Here is a 27,349-nt window from a genome sequence, read left to right as displayed (position 1 = left end):
TCAGGAAGAGCTCAGCAGCCACGTGTCAGCCTGTCTGAGCCTGTGGCTGCTCGTTCCATGACCTCGTCATCTTCAGTGACCTGCTCCTCTGCTCTCCACTTCAGCCACCCCCACTGATGGCTGCCCAAGGCCATGTCACTACTGGAACTGTTCCACCCCGAAATCGCTGAGTCAGGCACCCCCTCTCTACCCACAGCCTTCAGGCACTCCAGCCCACTCTCAGTCCCTTGAGGGACGTTGGTTCCGGACTCAGCAGGACGCTGGGCCTTGCTTCCTCTCCTGCTGCCCCTTCTGTCTTCGTTTTCCTCCCTCCCCAGCTGAGGTTCCCTGGTCCATCATTTGAGTACTTTTCTGCCAGCATCCGCAGCTCTCTTGGCCGCCTGTCCTATAGTCCCGCCCTGGCTGGCAGCCCCCCAGCCCTGGAGGAATCCCAGCAGCCTCCGGCCTGGAGGCACCCTCCCCCACCTCCACAGCCTGGAGCAAAGCTGGGGAAGCCGGCCTTGAGCGGTGATCCCTGCTGCCAGACGTGCACGCTCACCAGTGCAGCTGGCCTCGGCTTGTCTTTGCCCAGCCGGCCATTTGTTCTCCCTACCCAGCACCCTGCAGCCCCCCCACCAAGGTTGGGAAGACCACTTCACCATTTTAAATACTACCTCTCTCCCACCCCCAGCCTTGTCTCTGGGCAGATGGCCCACCTTCCTCCTCCACAGAGACAGTAGAAACCACTCACCTTCCAGCACCGCATCTGTGTCCCCAACCCTGATCTGATGGCAAAGGTTCCTTCTCTTGGGTCCTTCTGCCAGAGTCCTGAGCTCTCTTACCCGACTCCCTGGACCCTGAGTGGCCACTCACCTATTCTGTCTGTGCAGCCACTGTCCCTTTCAGATTCTTCCCATCAACAACTGAACAAGTGCAAATCTCTCACACTGTTTAAAACTGTCTCCTAGGGGGGCGCCTGGGTGGCTCAGTCGGTTAAGTGGCCGACTTCGATTCAGGTCATGATCTCGCGGTCCGTGAGTTCGAGCCCCGTGTCGGGCTCTGTGCTGACAGCTCAGAGCCTGGAGCCTGTTTCAGATTCTGTGTCTCCCTCTCTCTGACCCTCCCCCGTTCATGCTCTGTCTCTCTTGGTCTAAAAATAAATAAACGTTAAAAAAAAACAAAAACAACAAAACTGTCTCCTAGGGCCTGCGCTTTTACGTTCACTGTGTGTTCTCTCACCCCCGCCCCCACACGCCTGCCCATCCTTTGAGCCTCCAGTCTGCTCCCAACTGTCCCATCACTCCACCGCAAAGGCCCTGACCAAGGTCACCACTGACCTTTGTGCGGCAGGGTCTGCAGGCCTAATCAGGAGCCACAGCCCTCCCACCCTCCAGCAGTCTCCTTCTTCTCTGCCATTTAACTCTTACCTCTCTGCCTGCTCCTCTTCCTCACCTCCACCTCCTCCACTTCCTCCTTTCTGGGTCATCCGCAGTGTTGCAGAAAGAGGGAATCTCTTCCATCAGGGCCAGGGCCTGGAACTCATAGCTGGCTTCTCTGAGGAGGTGGCTGTGTGTTGAGGAGCTGTTTAAGGAAGAATTGGGGAAGGGGAGATTCTGGACTGAGGGAACCATACATGTCCTGAGCCTCAAACCCCAGGGATGTCCAGAGGAATGTAACTAGAGAGGAGAGCATGGTTCCCCCAGGTAGGGGAGGCGTCAGCTAATGGCTCCATCCTGCGTGTGAATACTTGAGGGAACAGTGCCATCACTGCTGGCCACAAACAAAGCTGGCCCAGCTGGGTTGGAGGTTGGGACTACCACAAAAGGTCAACTTAGCTCTGTTCCTCAGAGCCTCTTAGTTGCCCATAGAACTGCCCTTGGATTGCTGGAACAGGATTTCCCAGGAAGTGATGGGTTCCTTGTTACTAAAGGTGTGCAGACAGAAGCTGATGAAGGTCTTTTCTGCCCTCCCATGGTGAAAGACAGTGTCCAGTGGTTTTGTTGATCCCAGCGAGCCTTCAGCCAACACAACTAGTATCAGCTCTGGGCCAGGCCCTATGCCAGGAGGGAGGGGGATGCATGAATGCAATGGGATGAGTGTCAGGGGTGGTGTAGACAGCTCCTGGAGAGGCCTGTGGGCAGCTGCTACAAATGGATCCAGGGTCACAGGAGGCTTCCTGGCATTAAGAGGACTCAAGGATCAGGTGGGGTGAAAGAGACTGCTCAGGAGAGTGGGTGGCACTGCCTGGTGTGGAGGAAACAGGCCTTGAGTGAGTGAGAGTCTGTGAAGTAAGCTGTCATCAATCATGTAGTTTTTAGATAATTCAGTTCAATTTCACGGCAATAACATGTAATATGTCACTATACCAAGGATTTTTCCAGACGTAGCCATTAACGTGCTGTGTGACTTGGAATGGAGCCTCCATTAGGGTTTTTTGGCTTTGGAGGGGAGATCTTGATCTAGGCCATTCCATGATGGCTTCCCATAGGAAAGTAGGCTCTCAAAGGGAAGTTGGGAGAGGTGCGTGTGGGAGAGGTGAGTCTGGCCTCTGGGGATTTTCAGGTGGGCCCCAAAGGCCCTTGTCTTTAAAGGAATGAGCCTTCCTGGGTGCCATCCCCAGTGTGCAGCAGCCTGGTACACATTAGCAGAACCTGGGCTTGGTAACCTGCATCATCTGGGAGAGGTGAAGTCCAGTCTTTCTTATGTACCAGGGGCTCCAGTGCCACCAACCTGGAGTGGGTAGCTGGAAGGCAGCTTTGTCCCAGGACAATGGCCTCAAGTGCCCATAGGCCTGTTAGCATACCTGCCATTCTCCCCAGAACTTTTTGTAGCATGGGTTGCAGAGGCATGGTGGTTATCCTTATCCTGGTCCTCTAGCCCTCTCTCTCTACATCCACTGTTTTTGGGTCATAGCACGGTCTATACAGGCTGGGGCTCTAGGCCTGCCATGATTTCTGGGTCATGGGCTAGACCTGGCTCCTGCCTTGCGGGAGAGCCAGCAGTGATACTGACTAAGGGAGAGCACACAGGAGCTCTTTAAGGCCTAGAAGGCTTAAGTCAAGTGGGAAGACCCAATCAGGCTTCTGGGGAAGAGCAGGATTTTAATGAGAAGGTCAGGGCCTTACTAGCTCTGCTATGGGCTGCATTTTAGTTATCCTGATTAAAACTGAGAAACTGAGGCTTGGCAAGTTGTATGCTGAGGCCATAGCTTAATATCTCTATTCCCTTTCTGCCCTAGGCAGGGCTTTGCAGGACTCTGATGTGATTAAGCACAGATACTGTTATGAGCAGCCTCTGCTGGGAGCTGTAGGATAGACAGACTAGCAGAGGTACCTAGTCATCTTGGCCTCCTCACCAGTGCTAGGCCAGCCCCTGGCGCCAAGACGATAAGAATGTGGAAGCAAGCCATGCTTCTCCGGCAGGTGGCGCCAAAGGGCACAGCAGAAGAATGGGGCTTGGCTGGGGGCTCTGAAGACTTCTTGGAAGAAGGGGCTTCCTAAACCCCAACCCGAGACTTCTATGGGCCCAAGCTGAGTCTTAAAGGCACAGGGTGAGGGAGGGCCTCTGGGTAGAGGAATACAGACTCCCTACTCCCACCCCACAAGGGCCTCTTTGGCCTGGCGGGCAGCCGCCTGTCCACTCCCCAGCTGTCTTCCTCTGGAGGGAGACGCTGACCAGCTGGAACCTCATTCTCTGCTGTTGAGGCCAAATGAGGGGAGGACTGGTGGAGTGGCTTTTTGGGGGCAGGGAGGCAGCTGTTCAAGCCAGGCGAGGAGGAGGAGGATGTCCCTGTCTGCTGAAGGCCTTGGCCTTGGGGGGGAAGCAAACAGCCTAGCCAGCACCATCTCTGCCAGGCCTGCCCTGCTTCCTTTCTCCCAGGAAAGAGGATTTGGGCTCTCATTGGGCTGGGGAGAAAAGCAGGGGCTGCTTCTGCAGTAACCTCATAGTTGACTCAGGGAGAAGGAAGAGCTGGGTCTGGCACAGGTTTATCCAGTGCTGGCCTAGACTGGGTTAGAAGGGGGCCCTGGAAGGTGCTGGGAGTATGTGATCGTAAGTGGCCCTTAACTGGCTCGGCATTTTCCTTGGTACCCAGACTGGACTTCTAGCAGGAGAGGCTGGGGGCAGCTAGGAGGTACTACTACTGGCCCCGACATTTGCTGTCAAGGCTGAGAAGTGACTCACAGCTGGCCTGTTCCACATCATTGGAGGGACAACAGAAAAGCCAGATGGTAGAGTCTTCCCACGGGCTCTCCTCTAAGTCCAGGCCAGGACCCTGAGGAGTACCAGGGCTTCCCCTGAGCCCTGCCTCCAGCCCCATCCCCAACATAAAAGAATACCCTGGGTTGTGGGCAGAGGGAGTGGGGAGATTTAGAGAAAGAACACTGGCTTGTGGGGATACCTCTGAAAAGACAGAGCTAGATGGGGAGTGCAGTGCCAGGGCATGGGGACCCTAGAAATGGGACATGGAGGTCATCTGCCTGATGGTGTGACAGGGCCGAGTGCCTATACTCTCTCTTACTTCCTTGGATACTGGGTTTGGTGATGCTGGTGGCTGCGGGGTCAATCAGATAGTATAGGCCTAAGAGGGGTACCCTTCTCCCTGTCCCTGTCCACAAGGTTGTGAGAGTGGAGAAGAGCATCCTCAGGCCGGGGACAGGAGTCTTTGTGGCTGTCTCAGAGAACAGGAAGACTGGAGTGGGGCTGGTTGGGGTGCAGGTAGAGGACTGCAGGAAGTGACATGTAGCATAGGTCCTGTGGTACATGAGATTCTGGAGGCATTGGGAACAAGGGATGCTGTCCAGGGTGGAGGGGATGCAGGCTCTGGCTGGAGGCCAAGGCCCAGAACTCTAGTGAGCTTTTTCTGAGGTCCCTCTGCTCTGCCAGCTCTGTCAGGTTCGGGGCAGAAGGCTGGCCATTGGGCTTCTTGCCTTGCAGCTACAATGGGCCCCGCCTGAAGCCCTCAGTTTGAGAAGGGGAGGGCCTGTCTCTTCTCTGTGCACATCCTGTCACTGACCCAGCCGGTTTGGGGGCGGAGAGAGGGCAGCTGCCTGGCCCCAAGCCCAGAAGAGCAGAGGTCACAGCAAGGCGCTGGGCTGGGTGGGAGCTGGGGGAGGGTGCAGCAAGCAGGGGGAGTAGGGGGTCAGGTCAGGACTGGAGCTGTGGCTTTTTCTTCCTGTCGCCTTCCTGGAGGGCCTTGTGGGAGCTCCCCCAATAGCTGGCCCTGTGAGTTGAGGCCTGGGCCACCCCTTTCCCTTTCTTCCCTTGGTATTTAGGGCCACTGCCCACCACGGGTCTTCCATGGACAGCCTCAGCGTTGGGTGCTTAAAATACTTTCCCAGGAGAGGGGCCTAGTTGTGGGCCACCCAAAAACTAGGGCAAGTCCTGTGCTAAGTGCCCATTCAGGGCAGCAGCCTGCACCTTAGCTCTGACCCTTCAGTGGTGCTCCTCCCCACAGGCCTCATCCACTCGTGTACCCTGAGTTCATCACTGGTGACAGGCTGGAGGAATGTTGTGGTTAATGCCACCTGACTGTGCCTGGGGCCTTCCTCACCGCCCCCCCCCCCCGCCCCTGGCTTCACCCCATTCCCACGTAGGTGACTAGACAGAGCTCTGCCCCGGCTCCTTTGTGCCATTGTCTTAAAGTTCGGAAGCAGAGCTTGCCCTGCCCCTTGCCAAGTCTGAACCGGGAAGCTCCACCCTCCCCAGCTCCACAGCCCCCTCTGCTGCCCATGTGCTATCCAGAGCGGAGAGCCGAGGAGCTTAGGCCTAGGACAACTTGAGCCCAGCCTCCCTATCCAGGCCTCTGGGTCCCCTCTAGGCCTCCTGCGCGGATACCTGGCCTAGGCCTCCGGCTGAAGGAGGAGGCGGTGCTCTGCCTTTGGAGTGGAACTGTGCAGGGCAGCTATCTACCTGCTCCATCTCTGCCTGACCTGGGGCCTTACTCTAGAGGGGCCCTCCCGCTAGCTCCTTTCTGGCCTTCCCTTTTTCTCTGGCTTCTCCCCACCCTACTCTTCAGCCTTTCCTCCCCTTGCCATCTCCCCCTCCCCACATCCCCACCCAGCAGCCAGAATGACTCTAACAGGACTGTAATACTCCCTGCTTACATCCTGCTAATGGATCTCTAGTGCTCAAAATGCAGTCAGGACCCTCAGCCTGGCTTGCAGGACCAGCGACCAGGCCCCAGCAAGCTAGGAGCACTGCCCTGGTTCCCTCCTTCTGCCAACCCTGAGCTGTGCTCAGTTCCTCGAATGCGGCAGGCACTCGGTGAATGCCTCCAGGCCTTTGCACACACTGTTCCCTCTTCCCAGAACACAATTACATCTCCCAGTTTTTTCATCCCCAGGCTGGCCTTGCACCTCCTTCTGTGTTCCCTGCCAGAACTCTGTTCACACCGTGGGGTAGTTACCTCTTCCCAAACACTCGAGGGGCGTGAATCTGTGCCACACTCCCAAGGGAGAGGCCGTGTATGTCTCAGACTCCTGGTGCTGGAGTAGGGCTGCAACCGGGCAGGGAGGTGAACCAGTGGTGCTGGTCAGCAGCACCATTGAGGTGGCGCTCTTTGTTGAGGGTGGCCTGTGCAGGGTGGGGGCAGGGTCACAGTGCTGGGCCAGGACTTCCAAACCCCCTGCTGTTATGTGCCTCCCGCAGTTACAGCTACATGATTGACAACGTAATCCTGCTTATCACGGGCACATTGCACCAGCGGTCTATCGCCGAACTTGTGCCCAAGTGCCACCCACTAGGCAGCTTTGAGCAGATGGAGGCTGTGAACATTGCGCAGACACCTGCCGAGCTCTACAATGCCATTCTGGTGGACACGCCCCTGGGTGAGCCACTGGGGTGGAGGGGGGAGGAGGTGGACACCGCCTCCAAGTGTGGGGTTTGTGGACCCCTGGGTGGTGGGGGGGTGATACTGAGCCATAAAAGAAGGCTTGCCCCTGCTGCTTACCTTTATGTTTCCCTTAACTTCCCTCCCATTCTGTTGCCCTACCTTCAGTTCCTTTCCTGTTGCTTTTGCTGGGCTAGGCAGACTACCACCAGGGCCTGATTCAGACCATGTAACTTTGTGAAACTGGCCAATTTCTCAGAATGCAGAGAAAGGCTGAGCTCATGGAGTGGGGAGAGGCCCAGGTCCCTCAGAGTCTTGGGACTCGAACACACTGTGGCCCCAAGCTGGGCCAGAGTGGCTGGCTGCCTGTGAGGCAGAGGAGGGAAGCAAATAGCTTCACTTGCCTCCACAGAACAGGTCCCAGGGGCCAGGTCAGGCAGTGTCCAGCAGGATGCAGGGTTCGTGTCAGAGGCCAAGAGAGGAAGGGGAACTGGGAGCTTCCTGCAGGGCCCCACCTAGGCAGTGCTGGCTCCTGCCTATCTTGGAGGCTGGGGAGAAGGCACTAAGGCCGTCACCAGCTAGTGCCCTCATAGCCACAATCTTTGTCCCCAGAGCACCACCTCCAGGAAGCCTCCAGGGTTAAACACTGGGTTCTAAGTTGCACTTGTTCGTGTACTAAGAGTTCTGAGCCCTACTTGCTAGGCCTATCTGCCATAGACTCTTCCAGTAACTCTGAGCTAGTTCTGGGCTATTTGTGGTTTCTCAGTTTCTCCATTTTTATTTTATTTATTTTATTTTATTTTATTTTATTTTATTTTATTTTATTTTATTTTTTTGCTCCCTCTCTCCCCCTAGTTTCTCCATCTTTAAAGAAGAGACAGACTAGAGAGTCTGTGGGCCCCTGTCAGGGGAGGGAGCTCTATTCTGTTCTGGCCTCTACTTTCAGCCTGACAGTGGCCCTCTGGGTCCCTGGTCCAGGCCCACTCAGCTCATTCCTTAAGAAGTAGGCTGGTTTTCCAAATGTGGGCCCCAGGCCCCCCCTGGGGGTTACAGATACATGGGCATCAGGCCCCAAATCCACAGCTGCCCCTCAAGAAAGGAGGATGTCATGGCCTCTTATGCAAGTCTGTCTTTGGCATGGTCTGAGCTTGGGTCTGCCCCAGAGGCGATTAGATCATGTTATGGCTGGCCGCCTCCTTTATAAATCAGTTTTAGGAGCAAGGATGCAGGAGAAGCTCAGGTCAGTGTACATGGCCCAGTGTATTGCTTCTGCCACTTGCAAGGCAATTGCCCAGGCTGGTTCGGGAGGCCCCCCACCCCCTGGCCAGCTGGGCCTTGTGACAGGGGCCCTCTATGCCCTGCAGGGGTGGTTAAACAGCAGCAGGATTCTTGCCTAGGCTGAATCTAGTCGCCCACCCTCACCCCCACGTCTTTCTTTCCCAGCGGCCTTTTTCCAGGATTGCATCTCAGAGCAGGACCTTGATGAGATGAACATCGAGATCATCCGGAACACACTCTACAAGGTAGTGCCCTCATCAGAGGTGGGGGCTGGCCTGTGGGCAGGGGTGGGGCCACGGTATGGTGGGCTCGTGGTTTATGTGGGGTGCTGGGACAGGACGCAGCTGCACCAGGCTTCTATCCCGCAGGCTTAACCTTATCCGCGGGCTTAGCCACTTTCTGGCTCCCATGATGGGCGCAGGCTGCATGGAACAGGTTCTCCATCTCGTGGCGCCTGCGGCAGGCCCTGATAAGATCAGCAGGAGTGGCTGGTGCCCCACAGCTTGGCCTGTCAGAGCTGGCTCCTGGATGGCCACTCCCCCTGCATCCAGGAGGGTCACGGGGCCGCCACCCAGGCCATAGCTTTCAGGTTTACCCCACCTAGACTGTTGCCAGCAAGGACAGGCATTTGAGCAGAGGCAACAGTGTGCTTAGTTATGATGGGGGGAGGGACCCAGCCAGGTGTAGCCAGGTCACCACATCCTTCTCAGGTTCCTAGGCCTAGAGCCAGTGCCACGTCACAGCATCCTTATCTCTTAACCACTTTCTGCTTCACTCCTGACTATGGCACAGGTTGGTGACCCCTGGAGACAGAGTGAGCTTGGGATTCCTGGGTCAGCACTGCCCTGGCCCAAAGAGGTTAGGAGCAGGGCTGGGAGCCAAGGAAGGGGGCCGGCCAGGGACCAGTGAAGGACATTTGGGACAGACTAGGCTCTGGGCACAGTGAGGTACTGATGGGCTGCAGCCAGGAACATGGATCAGCAGTAGGCAGGCCCTGAAGGGGGACTGAGTATAACCTAAGTCACAGGCCCTGCTGACCTAACCCTGAGAACATCTGGCAATCAGATCTTTACACTGAGTGTCTTCTCCTGCCTGAGTTGGAGCTAGGTGGCTGACACTCAGCTGCAGCCTGAGAGGCTAGGCCTCCAGTCTCCCTCCAGGAATCTGGGCCAGAGTGCAAGGGGAGGTCTGGTAGTAGGTGAGGAGCCTGCATATGTTGCAGTGGTGTGGGCAGGGGAACAGCCCATGCAGAAGCAAGCATGGAGCATGGGCCAAGTGACAGGCAGTTTGCCATGGAAGTGCAGGTTCCAGATAGACAGCAGGAGACAGGTCTGGAAAAAGAGGCAGACACAGGATGAAGTCACCGAGGGCCTAGAGTGCCAGGGCAGAGTTTGAACTGTATCCTGTGGGCAGGGTCAGCCAATAAAGGTTTGCAACAGGGCAGAGTATCATCAGAAAGCCCCCTCTGGCTACAGTGTGGAGCATGGAGTAGAGGGGAGAGACTAGAGGTAGGAAGATCGTCAACTTCTTTAATCGTCAGGATCACCCTAGGAGCTAGGTAGGCATGAATATCTGAATTGGTAAGATGAGAAAACTAAGGGCTCAAAGAAGCAGGGTGGGTTGCCTGAAACCACTTGCTATACTCTGGCAGCACTGGGATCACACCTGGCTCAGCCTGTTTGCAAAGCACGTGCTCTCATCTGCCCCGCTAACAGGGAGGCAGGCCAGGCAATCAGCCGAGAATGTGCATGCGCACATGATCTGAGTGCTCCTGCCCGCCCAACTGGCCTGCTGCCGGTTCCCTGCCCTGAGACAGGGTGAGGGGTGCGGCTGTCCCCCTAGCCTCACCCACACCCTCACCGGGCCTGACTGGTTCTAGCTGGAGTCACTGGCGAGGGCTGCCGGACACCAGCTCCGTAAACACTGATCCGAGGCTGAGGGCGCCATGCCAAGACTGCCCGCTCGACAGGCAGTGTCCCAGCCCAGTGGCCACAGATGGGAGATTAGATGGACCCTCAGCCGCCTGGCAGGCAGGAACTGTAGGCAGCTGGTACAGCAGCCATGGACTAGCAGGCTCCAGGGGACAGGGTGGGGATGGGGAGGCAACCTTGGTACCTGAGCCTTTGAGGTCTTGCCAGTTTCTTCAACTGCCCTAACTTCCAGAAGAGAGTCTGAGCCTGTCCCATCATCTCCTCTGAGCCTAGGGTCAGCCTTTCCAGTGATTGGTATAGCTCAGTGAAGGCTGGTGGCTTCCCCACAGATTGGAACTGCAAGCCCCACTGGGGCAGGCCTCGAGATTTGGGCAGGCCATGGGGAACTTGGCCTGGCCATGGGGAAGAAAGTGGCTGGGGACAGTCCTAGAGGGACTGAATTACCAGTGAGCCATGGTAGGATTGGCAGCTGTTTCTACCACCCAAGCCCTCTGATTCCTGGGGATGTATTATGCTGGGGTCCACTCTCCCCTTCCAGGCTTCTTCCTCTCTGATCTGTTCTAGACTTTTGTTTCCTGTGACCTCAGTGGTCACCACAGGCCTTCTGAGCACAGCTTGCCCAGTGCTGCTGGCCAGGCTATGCCTGTGCTCGTGGACTCCTGGGTTTCATCTCACCTCCTCCCTTGGGGGAGCAAAGCCTGTGGCCCAAGTCAGCTTGTGGTGGGTAGAAAGGTCTCTGAACCTTGGAGATCAGACCTTGGTACTGAAAGCTTTCCAGGCCTCCTGGCCCTGAGCCCCAACTCTGAAGAATAATCTCTAGCCTGTGGAGCCAGAGTCCCTGTGACCATGCCACCAGAAGGGACTCAGGAGGATCTGAGTGAAGGGAGTTCCCCAGAGGGGCCACAAGACCATCCCCCCCCTCTCTTGACACAGAGAGGTTTGGGGAAGGAAGCCTGTGCCTAGCCACTTTTATGAGTGAGTGCTGGGAGGAAACGAGGGACTGGGCTGACCTGTCTTTTCCTCATGCCCAGAAGATCCAGTTTGCCTGGGCAGGAAGTGCTCGTTCCCACCACAGCCCATGTGTCCAGCCATTGCACTGCAGGGCTGACGTCTGTGCAGGCAATAACCATTCCTCAGCAGGAACTGAGCTGACATTTGCTTCCTGCTTCATGGTGCCTGGGAGCTGCTTGGGGGATGGAAGGAGTTCCGTGAGGTGGGGTGCCAAGAGGGGCCAGGGCACCCAGTCCAGGCCACTTCCATGAACTCTTAGGAGTAACCTTCCTTCACTAGCTCATCAACATGTAGTTTTCTGAGGCTGAGGAGGGGAGGTTTGGGGGAAAGGCAGGCAGAGCAGCTGGGGGCAGACAGACCCCCTCTCTGAGCCTGGTCCTCTGCGGGATGAGGACATAAGGGCACGTAGGGGGCACTGCACCATGAAGCCGTCAGTAGGTCAGAAATTGCTCTATTGCTCCTGGGTGCAGTGAGGCAGCCGGCCAACTGATTAATAGTTGGAATTTGCAGATGTTTCCGAGGTTCTGACATGGGGGCTTCCCTGGCCAATTGATGGGTGTGATGTATGGACTCACCATGCAAGGGACTGGGGAGGGAAAGAGGCAACTGTGAGGAGAAGGCTTGGCAAGTCCCCCAGCTCCCTGCCTGAGTTGAGCGAGCCCCATGCTCTGCGCAGGCCTACCTGGAGTCCTTCTACAAGTTCTGCACCCTACTGGGCGGGACCACAGCCGATGCCATGTGTCCCATCCTGGAGGTGAGTGCTTGCCCACCTTCCTGCCCACTAGTCCCTGGTAGCCTGGGCCTGGGGGAAGCCCCGCCAGCTGACTGGCTGCTGCCTCCTTCCCCCTCCCTCTCGCCTTGCCTGTGTACTGGCCCCACAGTTTGAAGCCGACCGACGAGCCTTCATCATCACCATCAACTCCTTCGGCACAGAGCTCTCCAAGGAGGACCGTGCCAAGCTCTTTCCACACTGCGGGAGACTGTACCCAGAGGGTCTGGCCCAGCTGGCTCGGGCTGATGACTATGAGCAGGTCAAGAACGTGGCCGACTACTACCCGGTGAGTGCCCTGGCCACAGGATGATGGGCGGGCATACTGGCATCTGCATCCCCACCCCACACCCAACAGTGCCCTTGTGCTCATGCTTCCCATCCCTTTTCTGGGCCAGGAGTATAAGCTGCTCTTTGAGGGTGCAGGCAGCAACCCCGGAGACAAGACCCTGGAAGACCGATTCTTCGAGCATGAGGTGAGGGGTTGCTCACCTGCCTGTCATAGGGAGGGGTTGGTGGCCCAGGCCTGACTCTGCCATCACGGCCACCTGCACACCACGTCTGCCTCTCTCTATAGGTGAAACTGAACAAGTTGGCCTTCCTGAACCAGTTCCACTTTGGTGTTTTCTACGCCTTTGTGAAGCTCAAGGAGCAAGAATGTCGCAACATCGTATGGATTGCCGAGTGCATTGCCCAGCGCCACCGCGCCAAGATTGACAACTACATCCCCATCTTCTAGCGCCCTGGCCCAAGGCTCCCCACAAGTGTGTGTGTCTGCGTGTGCTGTGACCAAGCCCACAGCTCACATGCCTGCCCTGGGGGATAGCACATTGTCCTAGTGGCTGCCGGTATTCCTGACCCTCCCTGGGATGGTTCTTGGGCCTGAAAAGGGGCTGGGCACCTGTTCCCCCTACCAAGGTTGGACCAACTCCCCCCCCCCCCCAAAAAAAGGAGGCCCCCTCAGCCCTATGTTTACAGCCACTGACACGCCTGAGAAGCATGTGGTCACTTTGTGTGCTTCCCTGAGAACCCCTGGGGCAGCGTGAGCCTCCTCTCCCTTCTGTGGGTCACCCGCAGAGCCAAGGCCCAGGGGAAGGATAGAGTGTGTCCTTGGGGCATAGGAGAAATAGCTCTGCCACCCTGTCCCTCAGCTCTGCCCTCTGAGACAATAAACTGCCCTCTCTAAGCCTGGCTGTCTGTCTCCTTTGGGTGCCATCCTTGTCAAGCCACCCCCACTCCAAGCTTTCTACCTCCTTTGCTGGCCCTCTCTCTGTGCTTTCAGGTTCTGCAGGATAGGGGAAGTCACTGGAGGCTCACACAGGGCTGTGGAACTGGGTGCTGGCCCTAGCGGGCCACAGATCTCCCTGTTTGCCTCAATGAGCCCCACTGCACCCTAGTCCAAGGGCATTACCCCCATTTCACTAGGCTGAAACCCAAACCTGTGGATAAATGACCTGCCCACAGTCAACGAACAGGAAAAGGTATGAAGCACAGAATCTTTGTCCAGAGCCTTGGCCCATGCTGACCACCAGGGGTTCCCCAGGCAGTTCCCAATCTGTCACACAGTCACAGACTGGCACTCAGACAGTCATGCCCTCCAAACACAGCATCTCCCCCATTCTAGGAGAAATAAAAATTTGTCTTTATTTAAAAGGTGGCAATCAGGCAAGTAGGGTATGGAACCTCCTATGGCTAGGGGGGTTTGGGGTGGGTGGTCGGGACCCTAATTCTTGAGCCAGTCAAGAATCAGGATTTACCCTTTGAATCGCAGCACTGAGGCACTGGTGCCTTGAAAAAATCCTGAGGGTGGTCCCCACCCCACCCAGTGACTCCTTAGTTTGCAGAGGCACTGTCTGCGGGATCCTGTCAAAGGCTACAGCTAAGTCTTGCACAAAACTCCCCATCCAGTTGGGTTCTCCAAGCTACAGGGTGGAGCCTTGTGCCCAGGAGGGTCTGTGTGGGCTCATGAAGCAGAAGAAAGGCCTGGAGGTTCACTGGGAAGCCTCAGCTTCACCAGGCCTGGCCTGGGGCAATGACTGAGTGGGTAGGGCTGGGGTCCTCTAGGGCAGACTTGGGGGGGTCACAATGGCCCAGGGGAGGGCCAAGGGCTCATGGGACCTTGTCTGCTAGAGCAGCTAGGCCATCTGTGTGCACTGCTCATTGGGCTGTCATGGGGGAAGAGCCTGGGTTTGGGTCTGGGTCCAGGGCTGCATCCTGGGCTGGGGTAGAGCCAGGCTGGCCAGGCCGCAGTGCTCTTGGCAGACAGTGATTGATGAAGAAGGTCTGCAGGAAGCGGCGCCGCAGGCCCTCAGGCAGGTAGTAGTGGATGAAGTACATGAGCCCCAGGCCACGGCCTGGGTAATAGCGGCGGCGTGGCTGAGCTGCCAGCAGTGCGTCGGTGATGGCATCTACAACTGGGCTGAGGTCTGGCAGCGCCAGGCGCAGCGAATGCAGGAACTGCCCATGTAAGTGCTCGATGTAGTCCTCACCGTAGGCCTGGAGCAGCTCTCGGGGCAGGCTGGCCAGCAGCAGCTGTTTACGCTGCTCCCACTGGCCCACATTCTGCACAGACTCTGAGGAAGGAGCCACAAGGTCAGGGTGGGTTCACTTAGGGAAGCCAAAGCCAGACTCAGGTCAGTCTACCTCAAAACCGATCCTTGCCTCCAGACAGAGCCAGGCCCATTCCTTAGACCTGACTCCACCCCAGATAGGAACACACCCACACACCGTATCCCAAACCCGATGCCCACCTGTCTTGAAGCAGCCAGGCTGGATGATGCTGACCTTGACCCCCCAGGGCAGAAGTTCACAGCTGAATGTGTCCATGAGCAGTGCCATGGCCGCTTTGGAGGTCCCATAGGCCGCCAAGCATGGGTATGGCATGTCTCCTGGGAATGGATTGGGAGGGAGGCAGCTCAGCATGGACCAGGGGCTCCAGCAACCCTCCCTGCTCTGCAGCAGCACCTTTTCTACTCCAGTAGGGAAGGGCACTCACCTGCTGGGCTGCCCACAGTCACAATGCGACCCCTAGAACGGCGCAGCAGTGGCAACAGGCCCTTGGTTAGTTCAAGCGCACCGAAGAAATTCACCTCCATGCAGCTGCGGAATGTGGCCACTGGAGACAGCTCCACATCGGCCACTACATTGTTGTGGCCTGCATTGTTGACCAGGCCCCACAAGCCTGAGGGCACGGAGAAGGGGGACAAAGAAAGGAAGCTCAGAGTTGAGTCTGCCCAGCAGCAAACCTCCGCCCATTCACACCCACCCAAGCACACCCTCTCCTGGGGGATCTAGGCCCACTGACCTGTGCTGGTGGTGTGGGCCTTTGTGAACTCCAGTGCTCGGCTGATGTCTGCTGGCTTGGTCAGGTCCAGCTGCAGCAGCCTTAGGCGAGGGGAACAGCAGGCACGCAGCTCTAGGGCACCAGGGCCATCCAACTCCAACACGGTGGCCAGCACCGTGAAGCCCATAGCATCTAGCTTCTTTGCCGTCTCCTTGCCAAAACCAGAGTCACAGCCTGGCCAGGGCAGGGCAGCCAGTGAACTCCCACTGTGGCCCAGTCCAGCCTGAGACAACTCTAGGATCATCCGGGTCCATACAGGATCCAGGCCTCTGGATACCCAGTCTTCAGCAGCCTTCCCTCCCATCCCAGGTCCATCTCTGTAGGCTTTGCCCCTCTGGCTGAGCACTAGCTCTCTTACAACTGTCACCTCCCTGACCCCCCAGAGCTACCCCAAACATGGCTTAATGATTCCCACTTTACAGATGAGGACACTGAGACCTACGAATGCTAAGTTGCTTCCCAAAGTCATTCAGCCAGCAGAGAGTAAGATCAGGACTCTACTGGAGGTCAGCCCGAGACCCAGTACCAGTCCTGGTGTCCTGCTTGCTTTGCTATCAGGTCTAAGCTTGCCTGTGCAATATTACTGCTCAGCCTCGCTGCCCTTGCCCGGGCTTCTTCCTCTTACCTGGACTAGGCAGCAGCCCCCTCTTTGGTCCTGTCCCATCTTGCCCCCTTGAATCCATTCTCTTACCTCAGCAGCCAGAGGGATCTTTCCAAAACTGACAATATCACTCTGCGGCTGAAAGCCTTTCCAAGGCCCCCTTGGATGAAGCCCCAAGCCCTCTGCTCCCATCATCACAACCTGAGCCCCACCTCCCTTCCCCACCAGCACCCTACTATTGTTCCAGGCTCTAGGCAAGCTGGAGGCTCATACCTACCTCACCACTGACCCCCACTCTTGGAATTCCAATCAGTGGCAACAGTGGGGCATTCTCTGAGCCCCAGACCACTTGCCCCCAGGACAGGGAAGATGATGGATGGAGAAGAGAACAGACCTGCATTTGAATCTCTTCCCACACCCAACAATTGTGACCTGAGGTCAGTTACCACTCTCGGAGACTTAATTTCCTGTGTTTGGTATGTGGAGAGTGGAACCACCAGGCAGAGCCAGAGTGGGGGTCTGATAAGACCCTGTTTCCTTGATTGTTCCCATCCAGATCCTGGCTCTGAGGGTGGCAAGGGGAGGGGGAGGCCAGTGAGAGGAGGCTCTCTGGAGCCTGCCTCCCTGGTGGTCCCACTCACTTCTGGACAGGCTCTGCAGCCCCTCCCCACCTCAGCCCCGCCCCCTCTGCTGAGGCAGAGAACAAAGCTGGGACAGGGGCTGTGAACTAGGCTTTGTGTGGCTGGGGGCCTGCAGACTAAGGCAGTCTGGGCTGGGCTGGGCTGGGCTGACAAGTCCTTCCAGGGCAAGCCTGGCTGGGGGAGGCCAGTGAGCACATGTGTGTCCACTTGCCTAAGCTCCCTACTCTGGAGGGCCCTTCACTGGGAAACTGAGGCCTCCCAGAGCCTCAGCTCTACAGTCCCAACAGTCACCCATGCCTCGCACACCCTCTTGTTTATCTGCACACAGACACCTGTACACACACTTCCAAACTGCCTGCATATTCACACAGGGATTCACTCCCAGGAGACCCCCAGCCACCATCCATGAGCAGATGTGCACACATGGCACCCAGCCACTCAGCCCAAACTCTGACTCCACGGCTGAGCTCTGGATGTAGCCTTGGGCTGTGGTTCTCAGGGGTATTCTCAAGGAGGGGTGGGTAGCAGCTCTGGCAGGCTGAAGACACTGTTCTTAGCAGGTGAGGCAGGGCCTAGTCACTTATTTGTCTTGCAGTCAGGCAGTGAGAGAGGAAACTGCAGAGTGTTTGGACATCGGGAAGCTTGCTGGTCTACTCCTGATGCTTAGCAGGAGTGGGTTGGGCAGGACTCTTCCCCTCCCCCATTGCAGGGCTTTACAACCAGATATGGAGGAGCCCAAGCCTCAGAAGGCATCCCTCCTCTTCCCTCACTCTCCAGCTCAAGGCAAGGAGAAGTAACAGCAGCAGCATGAAGGCCTGAGGGGAGATCTCAGGAAAGTCTGCCCACTGAGTCACTACTACCAGCAGATGGCCCAGATACTGTTGAGGCAACTCACAAATTAGACGGCAGGAGGGGAGCTGCCCAGTCCCTGGGAGCAGAGCTCGCAACCTAGTTCCTGCTTCAGACCAGGAGGGCCACTGTATCTTTCCTTCCTCAATCCCCTAAAACTTCACACTAGACTCTGAATTCAGGTTCCACTCATCAAACCTGACCCCTGCTCTAACTCCACCCTCTTGCTGAAACCCAAAGCCCTAGTGCCACCGGTGTTCCCACCCCACCTCAACAGTCAACCTTCTTGCCTGGCATTCAAGGCCCCTTTTGAGGAAACAACCTCACATCACACCACATCTCAGCAGCCAGGCTGGTTACTGACTGTCCCCTACCCAGGCCACTCTCATTGTTGCCTCAAGCCTTTGTCCCACATCCACACTTTGATCCAAAACACCTTCCACACTTCACCTATCTTGACTCATCATCCCATGCCCAGCTCAAGGATGGCCTCCTCTGAGAAGTTCTCCCAGGTCTGTCCTTGTGATCATACAGGGCCCCCTACTGGACCAAGACCTCTGGGAAGCCACTCTGGTGGTGAGGGCAGGGCTCTGAGAACCTGTCCAAAGCCATGGGGGTTGGGGGGGGAGAGACCAGGCTGCCCCTCCCCCCACACATACAATGGAGCCAGTGCCCCCTGGCCTTTCTCTCCCTCCCCGCTTCCGGCTGGGTCTCAGTGCGCCCCCCCTCCCTTCTGGTGACAGATTTATTCCCTGCTCCAGACAAAGGGAACTCTGCCAGGCAACCAGAGGCACCTGAGTACAGCTCTCCACGACCTCCTTCCTGGGCACTGAAGACCAGGAGGAAGGTGGCATTGTGTGTGCTGGCTGCAGATCTGGAAGGCTACCTCAGCAGTTTGGGGGTGGGTGGCACATTCTAAGAGGCAGCTGAATGCCCAGCTGCCTCTTATGGTGACCTCAAGCTTTTATGGATTCCAAGGACCCCAGCAAACGGGGCGGGGGAGGGGGAATGGGTGCCCCAACTCCCTATCTAAGCGCCTTCCTCTGGCCCTGGGGAAGAGGAGATGAGGCGTCCCACGTGGGCATGTTAGGCAGAATCCAAGGGGTGACCATCCTCTTCAGTCCCTCAGAGCACTGCCCCCTGCCCCAAGACTGCTCTCTTGGGGAGGGGCATAGCATAAACCTCAGACTCCGGGAGGTTCCACCTTTCTCAGCCAGCAGTTGTTCCTGCGCACCTGCCCACTCCCGGCCTCATTTTCCCTCCAGCACTCCACAGCGGCAGGTAGTTAACCCGGACTTAAGGAGGTGCCTTGCGCTTCCTACTTGGCTCGCTCCCGGCACCCAGGGGAGAACGACACTCCCATTCCTGTGCTGGGGGTCCCGCCTTGCCTTGGCGCGCTAGAGGGGAGCCCTCTGGGTGTCTGGTCCCGCCCTCGAGCCTGGAGTCCCCGCGCTCCGCGCACTCACCGGTGATGAGCACCGCGCGAGTGGCCACCGGCAGGCGCGGAGGGCGCGCCAGGCGGGACAACGCGATCCAGCCGGCGGCGGCCAGCACGGCGAGTGCGGCCGGCGGGGGCAGCAGGCGCTGGCACAGCCAGTCGAGCGCAGCCAGCAGCGCCAGCGCCGCCAGCAGCGGGCGGCCCAGACGCAGGTCTGCGCGCAGCAGCTGCAGCAGCGCACGGGCCGCCACGAGCAGCCAGGCGCCGCCCGACGGCCAAGGCCAGCGCTCCATGGCGGCCGGGCCGGGCTGGGCTGGGCCGGGGCGGGGCGGGGGCCGGGCTGGGGAGCAGGGAAAGGGACTTGAGGCCGGAGCGAGGGGCGCGCGGTGCAGGAGGACACCAGCCAGGGGCGGAAGGGATACTCGCTTTCTCTGTTCGCCCTCGGGCCGAGCTTATAAAGAGCCCCGGGGGCGGGGAGAGGGCGGGGCGGAGGCGGGGCAGGGGCGGGGCTTCCCTCCACTTCGCACCCCGCACCCTCCTGCGGGCAGGTGCCCCCCCTCCCCCGCTCCGCCCCGCCCCCGCGGCCAGATCTGCTTTCTAAGAAGCCGGAACAAAGTCCCGAAGTTGCTGCTAGAGAGGGAGCCGCCTTGCCGCGGACCGTGCCGGGAACCAGGCCAGTCTGTGTAGCCCTAGTGCTTTGCATCTGCTCACCCCTGCGCCCACCCCCACCCCCACGCTGCGAGAGCAGTTGAGCCGCCGCTCCCAGGTGAGCACACCCAGCTCACACTTGCTCAGGACACCTGAGGACAAGCACAACTTCCCTCAGCTTCTCACACTGACAGCACCGCCGCGACCTCCGGGCCTGCCGGAACCCCGCGGGGAAACAGACCGCCCTTACCCGGCCGCCGCAGCCGCCGCGGGCACACGCGCCGCACTCCCACGCCATGCGCGGCCGCAGGTCCCACGCGCACACACACTCCCTGACGCGCGCTCACACCTAAGCTGGCGGCGGCCACAAAACCGGCTTGCTGCGGGGGCTGGAGGGAGCAAGATGACTGCCCGGGTTCTAGGGAGTCTCTGCCCCGCCTTCCCCCTTTCCTTCAGGGCCCAGTCCTGGGGATGCACCAACCCCACCTCCTCCTGCCACACAAGTGTACGTGTGTGGGAGTGCAGGTGTGTGTGCGTTTGTGTGTGTGTTGCGGGGGATGGGGCTCACAGAAAGTGTCTAGGCTTCGCATTACCTCCAGCCCACCCTCCGACTGGTACTTCTAGGACCAGGCCAATGGGGACACCTGGGGGGAGTCAGTAAGGGCAGCCTCTAGGACAAGGTAATTCCCTGCCCTACTCCCATGATTCCCCAGGTTATAAAATAAGTGCTGTGAATGTGGGTGCATTTCCCTACCTGTATGTATGAAGATCTGTGTTTGTGTGTGGCCCAGCGGCCCCCCATCCTGCCCACCCCCGTGTCTGGCACCCTGTGTTTGGCATCCAAGCTAGGGCTCTGCCAGGCACTAGGAGTTGGTGCCAGCACCTGGCTCCCAGGCCCTATTCTGAGGGCAGTAGGTGCAGCTCATGGCAGAAGGAGTCCCTGCTTCCTGTGGGCCTTTGGACTTTGCCCAGTGCCTCATCTATGCCTGCACTAGGTCCTGGGAGGTCATGGATCCCCCCAGCCCTGTGCCCATTCTCTATCTTAGGTGCTCAGGCTCTGTGCCAGGGCTTTGAGGCAATGCCTCTTCCAAAACCTTCTCTGCCACCCAGGCGTGGCTCCCTGGTGGGCCAGGGGGGTCTTAGGGAGGGGGCTGGGAGCCACTTAAGAGGAGAGGCTCTGGGTGGAGGACTCAATTGCCCAGAGCCACTTCTGTGCCCTCTTATAAGCACAGATGGCAGGCTAGCCCTGGCCCTAGGAGGCAGGACTTACCTGGAGAGGATGTGCCTACCTTGAGTACATGACCTTGTGTGCCTGTATTTGTGTACACTTGTGTCCATGTCCCGTGCCATGACCCTGTATGTGCATGTGAGTACATTTGTGTGTGTTGTGTATGCTTCTGGTGACTCTCCCTCAGTCTGGGTCATCCTTTGGAAAGTCAGGGAAACATTCCTTTTCCAAAATGTGCTGACTCCTATTGTCCCAAATCTATGGCCCAGGCTCACAGGTAGACACAGCATCCTTGGCCTGGCTTCCTGACCTGATCTGTAGACTGTGGATTCATGGGACAACCCCTCCCCCCCACCTCTACCACACACACACACACACACACAACTCTGGCACTCTACTGAAAGTCTGGTTATGGTTTTTCAAATTAAGGGCTTCCCTTTGGAGCTGGGGAGGGGGTGTAGAGGAGGAGATGGGGCAGGGGGTCCCAGGCAGTCTTCAAGGTTAAGCCCATGCAGGTAGTACCAGCACTTGCCCAAAGAGGAATTGAAAGTAGGGGAAGTGGAAGTGGGACAGCAAGGTGAGAACAGAAACTGAAAAGCAGGATCCTACACTGTCCCGGGAAGGAAACATGAAGGATTCTGGCTCACTGGGAAGGCTATGATGAGGAGAAAGACTTGCTTAGAGGGGGTATAAGGGAATTGCCTTTGGCTGCATGGTACAGGATGGCTGGGATGGGGAGAGGTGTTTCCGGTTTATCTTCTGGGATGCTCTGCCACCTTGGACAGACCCATCAGTCTTATGTGATTTGGGTCTTTTGGAACAGAATGATCTGCCATGCTTTTATATGTGCCCATCCACCCCACCCCAATTCATCCTACTTCCAAGGCCAGGCTTCCTTCCTAGGATCTATGGTGCAGCCCCCTGCAGCCTCCTCAGCAGCTGAACCCTTACCCCTCATCAGGTGGAGACATTCTAGAAGTAGAAAGAAGGTGGTTCAGGCAGTCATGACTGGGAGGGGCTGGCCCAACCCTGTCTGAGGCCTAGTGCCAGCTTGTGCCTGCCCAGGGGCAGAGAACCAGCTTCTGCCAGAACCAGGAGTCTGGGCTGGTAGGGGCCTCCAGGGAAGAGAAGGGAAGGGGGGGCAGAGGGCAGGAGCCCCAGTAGATAAGGCAGGGCCTGGCAGGGGCAGAGGAATGAAGGGCAACCAGAAGTTCAGAGCCCCTGAGCCACCCCACCCCTAAGCCCTTAGCCCATAGTCTCTCTTAGTCCTGAGTCTGACGCCTCCCTCCCCCCACCTTGGTCAGAAACCTGGTGAGCCAAACCCTTAGATTGCCCCTGGTGCTAGAGGGTCAGGGGTTGGGGAGGGGGGTGGCTGGCAGGCTAGCTCCAGTCGGCTCAAGCTGAGTCTGGCAGCTCACCGGCACCATCTGCTGGCTTTTCCAGGAGGGCGCGGCTCTGAGGGTGGTAGAGTGAAGGTGACTGCTGGATCTGACGATGGGAGGAACAGAAGCTGGTGCCCGGTGCCGAGCAGCAGTCACCAAGAGTTCAACCTCTGTCCCCTGACCACACTGGAGCTCCTGGAGCCAAGACTCCATTGTTACCTCTTCCTCCCTCGGTGGTGCAGCTCAGAGGCAGCAAAGTCCCAAGGAGGCCCTGCCTGGTGCACTGCTCCCTCCTGGCACTGCACCGCCATCCTCCCAGCACAAGGGCGGTGGAGCCCCTCTCCCTGCCAATGGCCAGTACCCCCACCGGGCCCCAGACCCCATCCCTCCCCATCCTCAAAGATAACAAACTTTTATTGACTTTCTACTGTGTGCTAGGCCCTGTGCTGTGTCCCCTGGGTGTCATAACAACCACTGGCCTCTCCCACTGGGAGCCACAATGGAGAACTTCTTCCACCTTAATCTGGTACCACTTTCCTCCAGCACTGTTCTTGTGCTGCCCTCTTCTCAGCTACATTTCTCTAAAATAGTCTACAATCACCATCTCCACTCCCTGCCTCCACTCCCCACTCTAGCTCTGCATCATCTCCCCCTCCCAACCTCGCCAAAGGTCACCAGAGAATGACATCCTAGTCCCCAAAAACCTTAAACACACATCTGCTATAGTTAACTTGGCTTCCTCGAAGCCTCTGCCCTGCTGGTCATTCCTCACTGCTCCAAGCCCTTTCTCCTTCTGGCAGCCATGAAACTACTGCTGTTGGGTTTCCTCCTACCTCTCTGGCTCTCCTTCTTGGTCTCTTTCTTGAGCTACTCTTCCTTGTGGATAAGCCTCTGGCTGTGGAGACCTCATGCTCAGGTTCTCCCCATCCCTGCCTCATGAGTTCAGCTTCCTACCCACATGCTAGTGACTCCCACCCTCCTTTCTGGCCAAGTTCTTGCTCATGACTCCAGGCCTGTGTGTCCAGCTACCCCTGGATGCCTCCCCTGAACACCTGTAGGCTCCTTACACTTGGCCTTTATCCAAAGCTGGTGTCACCATCTTCCGTAGTTCTGGCAGCCACTCCTTCCCTTTCTCATCCTGAGTCTTCATTCCATGCACTGGCCTCCCTAGGTTGCATACAGAGGCCTCACAATAGCCCTTTGTAGTAGATATCATCATTATTCTTTTATATTCAAGGAAATTGAGACTTCCAGACACTCAGAAAATTGTTCAAGGTCTTAAACTCAGGTACACTTGAGTTTGAATCTTAGACCATTCCCTAGATTCAGACTCAGCCTACTTGAGTCCAAAGTCTCCGATCTTGAGAACTGTGCTAATGCAGGACCACGTTTGCCACATGTGGCCTCTTACAGTTCATTCTGAGGGCAAAGGAGAGCTGGGAATGGTCTTGAGCAAATGAGATCCCTGTCCCAATTGGCCAGGAAATGGATTTGGGGATGGGGGAAGAGTGGAGGCTGGGAGTCCTATTGCTGCATCAAGACAAGAGACAGAAGCAGAGGTCTGCTTGGGGCAAACCGGGCCCAAGATGCTCATGGACTTGCAAGGGCTAAGCCCAGAGGCAGCTGGATGCTTGTGGTCTCCAGCACATCACTCACGTGGCATGGGAGCCCAGGAGATTGCTGATTCACCTCTGCATGCCCTGGGCATGAAGTGAAATCCCCCTATTTTCAGAGGTACCCCATCTAGGCTGTGCAACTGGAAATCAGGCCCTTTGGTTATCAGGGAGGGGGAATGATGAGGCAGGGAAGCCAGTGGCATCACTTGTATTTCCAGACTGTCATGCACCCTCCTCTGAACTTCTTTTGTCTCCAGGATTGAAGGAAGATATTTGGGGATTAGGGCCCTCGAGTTTGGGAGACACTAAGAGAATGTGCTCGGAAGGGTTTTCTGGACCAGCTCCGGAGGAAAGGCAAGCCCCACTTGAGAACATTTGCCAGGAGAGCTTGGCTGACTCCAGGTGAAACTGGCTGTCTTGGATCCTGCAGTGTGGCTTTGAGTTATTCATAATCCTCTGTCATATTTACTGTGTGTTTGTGTATGCCAGTGTTTGTGTTTGTGTATGCCAGTTTTTGTGTTTGGTTTGCTTGTCCTTTATTTTATTTACTATGCTCACATCATCCCTGTGAAGCAGGTACTATCATTTTCCCCTTCCCATACATAAGGAAACAAAGCTCAGAGAGATTAAATGACATGCCATAGGTCACACAGCCATCCAAACTCTATACTCCTAACCATCCAGTCACACTGCCTCCCTGGCCTTAAGCATAGGGGGTTGGCAATACCCAGGTGGAAGACTAACAACCTTTTTTTATTTGCTTTTGTATTAGAAACATGTCTCCCAATGGTAGAATTAAGGCAAGTTGTTAAAACTAATTCTGAAACTTGCTTCTTTACAGCTTCTATCACCCCTGATTTAGGCCCTTTTTTGTTTGTTTGTTTGTTTGTTGGCAGAACAACTGCAAAAGATACAAAAATTAGTTGCTGTTGGCTAGCTGGTTTAATTTATTTGCATATATATAATTCAGCCCCACCCCTGGTGGCTAATACCCCCCTGGGGGAAGCTGCGGCTGTTTTCTGATTGCTGGTGGGGAGGCCTGTGTGTGTTGTTTTTTAAATAAACTGAAACCAGATGGAGGGGAGTTTTGTTCACAGCCTTGCCTACAATTTTCTCCAGCAAATTCCTTGAAAAGCCAACCACCTATGAGTGGTGCCTGTTCTCCTTGGAGATCTCTCACCGCTGGTATGCAAATGGAGAGCAGGGTTGGGATTTCTAAAAGTGAAACAAAAGGAGAGGGAACAGAAGCTCTTGGGTCAAGGGCTTTCGAGAATGCGGGGCCATCCTCCGGTGGAGCCCCAACTTTAGGTCTGCATTTAGAGTTTGTGTCCTCACTCTCCCCTTCTTCCTAGAGTTGGGGGTTGGGCTGGAGGGGTGGAGTCTTGGGCTGGGCAAGAGTCAGAATCACCCTGATCGACCACTTGGTGAAAGTATGGGTTCCAGACCGGCGCATATATTCCATTTGCAGTGCTAACCGCTGGCATGAGACCCCAACTCTCCAGATAGGCTGATTTTTGAGTCAGTGGAGGCAGTTATCTCCTGAAAGGGCCCAAGCCACTCTTGCTTCCATCCCAGGAAGACCAGTTGCTCAAGGTGGTTATCGAAATATTTTTAACCACCAGTCAGGTCTAGGACTTTTGTCATGTCCCTTGAGCACCTCGTTAAGTGATTCCTTGTTCAGAGATGTAGCACGTACACCCACTGATCACAGTGCCAGGGGTTTAGCATTTTTCTTTGGAATGTAAATTGGGTATTGTCATAGTGAGGTATGACCCAGTCCCCTGGCAGGGGAGAACACTTCTTTCCCAGCTCCAAACTTCATTCCTAGCTCAGAACGCTGTTTTTTTAGATTCCGAGCCTTTTCAGATAATTGTGTCAGGTTACATAAGGTTTCAAGATATGAACACTCAAAGGAAATTCCGCTGGGAACAGGCCTGAGAGGTTCCGGCACATAATTTGCTTTCAAGTATTCGAGGAAAAATTCAGGTGTCTCAGGCCTGCACATTTCTGAAATAAAGTAACAACAGCCAACAACTTTGCTCGCATATACCATTCCCCATAGAAGTGAGCGAGCAAAGAGATAGATTTCGTGATGGATGGAAATATCCCTCCCTGGGGAGCACAGGCAGGGCTGAGTGGAGGTCAGCTGCAAAGAGAAGAGCTTTGACCAGGCGGCCATAGACATTCTTACCAGCCCAAGATACCTTTCACTACCCCACCCTCCCCTGCATCTTTGGTAACACATATGGTAAATACAGGCCTTCAGTTTTCCAAGAAACATAAAATAAAAGCTGAATTACTGGCAGAGAAGCTTTAAAAGCTTTAGTTCCTAGGACTCTGTGGGCACATTTTCCACACACCATGATTTTTATTACATTTGCCTCCAAGGGACAGCCCTGCAGCGGCTCGGTTGCATAAGGTGCTGTTTCCAAACACCTTGTCCCCAAGTAGAGACACAGAATAAGTTTTATCTAGGTCCGAGAGTGTTCTGGAGGGGTGACATCGTGTTCCAAGCTGCACTGGTTATAGTCAACAGTGGGAAAGCTGCCAAAACCTTCTCACCAAGGAAGCTGAGAGAATGTTCTAAATACCGAGCAGTACTTCTTTCTTAAAGCACAAAGTAGTCATAAAAACCACTTAACAAGGAAAAATTAATGGGAGGAAAATGTCCTAAGTGTAGAAAAAAAAAAAAAAAAAAAGGCTTTGCAAGGGATACGGAAAAAAATAGATTTACTATGTTGAAAGGATGTGGCTATTAATATAGGAAAGTCAATTTTTACACCAAAAATAATTCAACAAGTATCATTTACTTTACAAAAGGCTTCACAAAAGAACTCCTATGAGAAGCACTATGGTTTCCTTCCTTCCTTCCTTCCTTCCTTCCTTTCTTCCTTCCTTCCTCCTGCCTGCCTTCATCAAACATCTACTGAGTGCTTACTGTGTTCTAGACTCTGTGCTAGGGAAGCCATGGTGAACTAGATAAACATTGTTCCTCCCCTTGTGGTCTCTCTGGCCAGCTGGAGAGACAGCCCCTAATCAGATCACTACACAATCAAGAAGCCACTGATAGCAGAAGCCAGAGTCCCATGATGCTATGGGAATAACAGCCTCTTCTATTCTGAGGGCCAGAGAAAGCTTTCCCAAAAGAAGTGATGTTCCAGGTAGCAAGAGCATCCGCGCAAAGGCCCTACTATAACAGCAAGCCTGGTCCTTCGAGGAAAGGGAGGCCATGAGGCCACAGAGGTCAACCGGAGCCAGGGGGCACAGGAGGTCTTGGAGGCTGCTGTAAGGAGGAGGTTTAGATTCTAATTTCATGGTACATGGAAATATTGCTCCCTGGGGAGCAGGGAGAGTCATGAGGATTGTAAGCAGGAAGTAAAATAATCAGTTAGGCGCTTTTTTTATTTTCTTTTCCTTTTTTTCTGACAGTCACAAGCTGTGAGGAGAATGGACTGATGGGGGTGGGGAACCCACAGTAGAGGCAGAAAGACCAGTCAGGAGGTCACTGAGCTTGCCAGGGCAAGAAATGCTGGTGGCCATGGGGACAAGCCAAGTGGAATGGGCCAACTCATCCAAGTGTCCATTGGAAAGGGTACTGTGACCCAGACAAAGTGAACCCAGAGAACAAGAGCCGTGGCTGACCACATCCCACCCAGGCTAGTTTCACAATTAAAATTTAATTTCATTAGTTGATAAAATGGATAGCATCATTTCCTGGTGGAAAGACAAGGTCGAGATTATATGTATCAATGTCTACTACCAACTTGTGTGCTTTAGGAGTCTGAGCACATTTTCAGCCTTTATCA

At 55.9% G+C, this 27,349-nt stretch overlaps 2 protein-coding genes across 2 annotated transcripts in view; one reads left to right on the top strand and one right to left on the bottom strand.

The window, feature by feature from the left end:
- ATP6V0D1 (ATPase H+ transporting V0 subunit d1) overlaps window positions 1-12,983 on the top strand; it is a 38,972-nt gene extending 25,989 nt beyond the window's left edge. The window contains exons 3-8 of the mRNA XM_060650479.3: window positions 6,628-6,806; window positions 8,252-8,331; window positions 11,705-11,782; window positions 11,910-12,086; window positions 12,196-12,273; window positions 12,375-12,983. Coding sequence (XP_060506462.1) covers window positions 6,628-6,806; window positions 8,252-8,331; window positions 11,705-11,782; window positions 11,910-12,086; window positions 12,196-12,273; window positions 12,375-12,536 — 754 coding nt within the window. The 3' untranslated portion in view covers window positions 12,537-12,983. The remainder of the gene's footprint in view (window positions 1-6,627; window positions 6,807-8,251; window positions 8,332-11,704; window positions 11,783-11,909; window positions 12,087-12,195; window positions 12,274-12,374) is intronic.
- A 432-nt stretch (window positions 12,984-13,415) lies between these two features.
- Window positions 13,416-19,068, bottom strand: HSD11B2 (hydroxysteroid 11-beta dehydrogenase 2). Its single transcript, XM_060650478.3, has 5 exons — window positions 18,698-19,068; window positions 15,102-15,314; window positions 14,793-14,978; window positions 14,548-14,685; window positions 13,416-14,370 (listed from the first exon to the last, which is right to left on the bottom strand). Exons 1-5 carry the CDS (start codon window positions 18,960-18,962, stop codon window positions 13,955-13,957), a joined length of 1,218 nt encoding a protein of 405 aa, XP_060506461.1. The 5' UTR covers window positions 18,963-19,068; the 3' UTR covers window positions 13,416-13,954.
- Between the last annotated feature and the right edge of the window lie 8,281 nt (window positions 19,069-27,349).

This window comes from Panthera onca, chromosome E2 (genome assembly GCF_046562875.1).
Source record: "Panthera onca isolate mPanOnc1 chromosome E2, mPanOnc1 haplotype 2, whole genome shotgun sequence".
NCBI lineage: Eukaryota > Metazoa > Chordata > Mammalia > Carnivora > Felidae > Panthera > Panthera onca.
Note: the sequence above shows the minus strand (reverse complement) of the source record. Positions and strands in the feature narration are given on the sequence as shown.

Excerpts from the sequence above, each read along its gene's own strand:
- HSD11B2 (XM_060650478.3), bottom strand. The coding sequence starts at position 18,962 with ATGGAGCGCTGGCCTTGGCCGTCGGGCGGCGCCTGGCTGCTCGTGGCG. Across the intron at positions 14,979-15,101 it reads GGCCCACACCACCAGCACAG|GCTTGTGGGGCCTGGTCAAC; the intron begins GTCAGTGGGCCT and ends CCGTGCCCTCAG. Across the intron at positions 14,686-14,792 it reads GACTGTGGGCAGCCCAGCAG|GAGACATGCCATACCCATGC; the intron begins GTGAGTGCCCTT and ends ATCCATTCCCAG.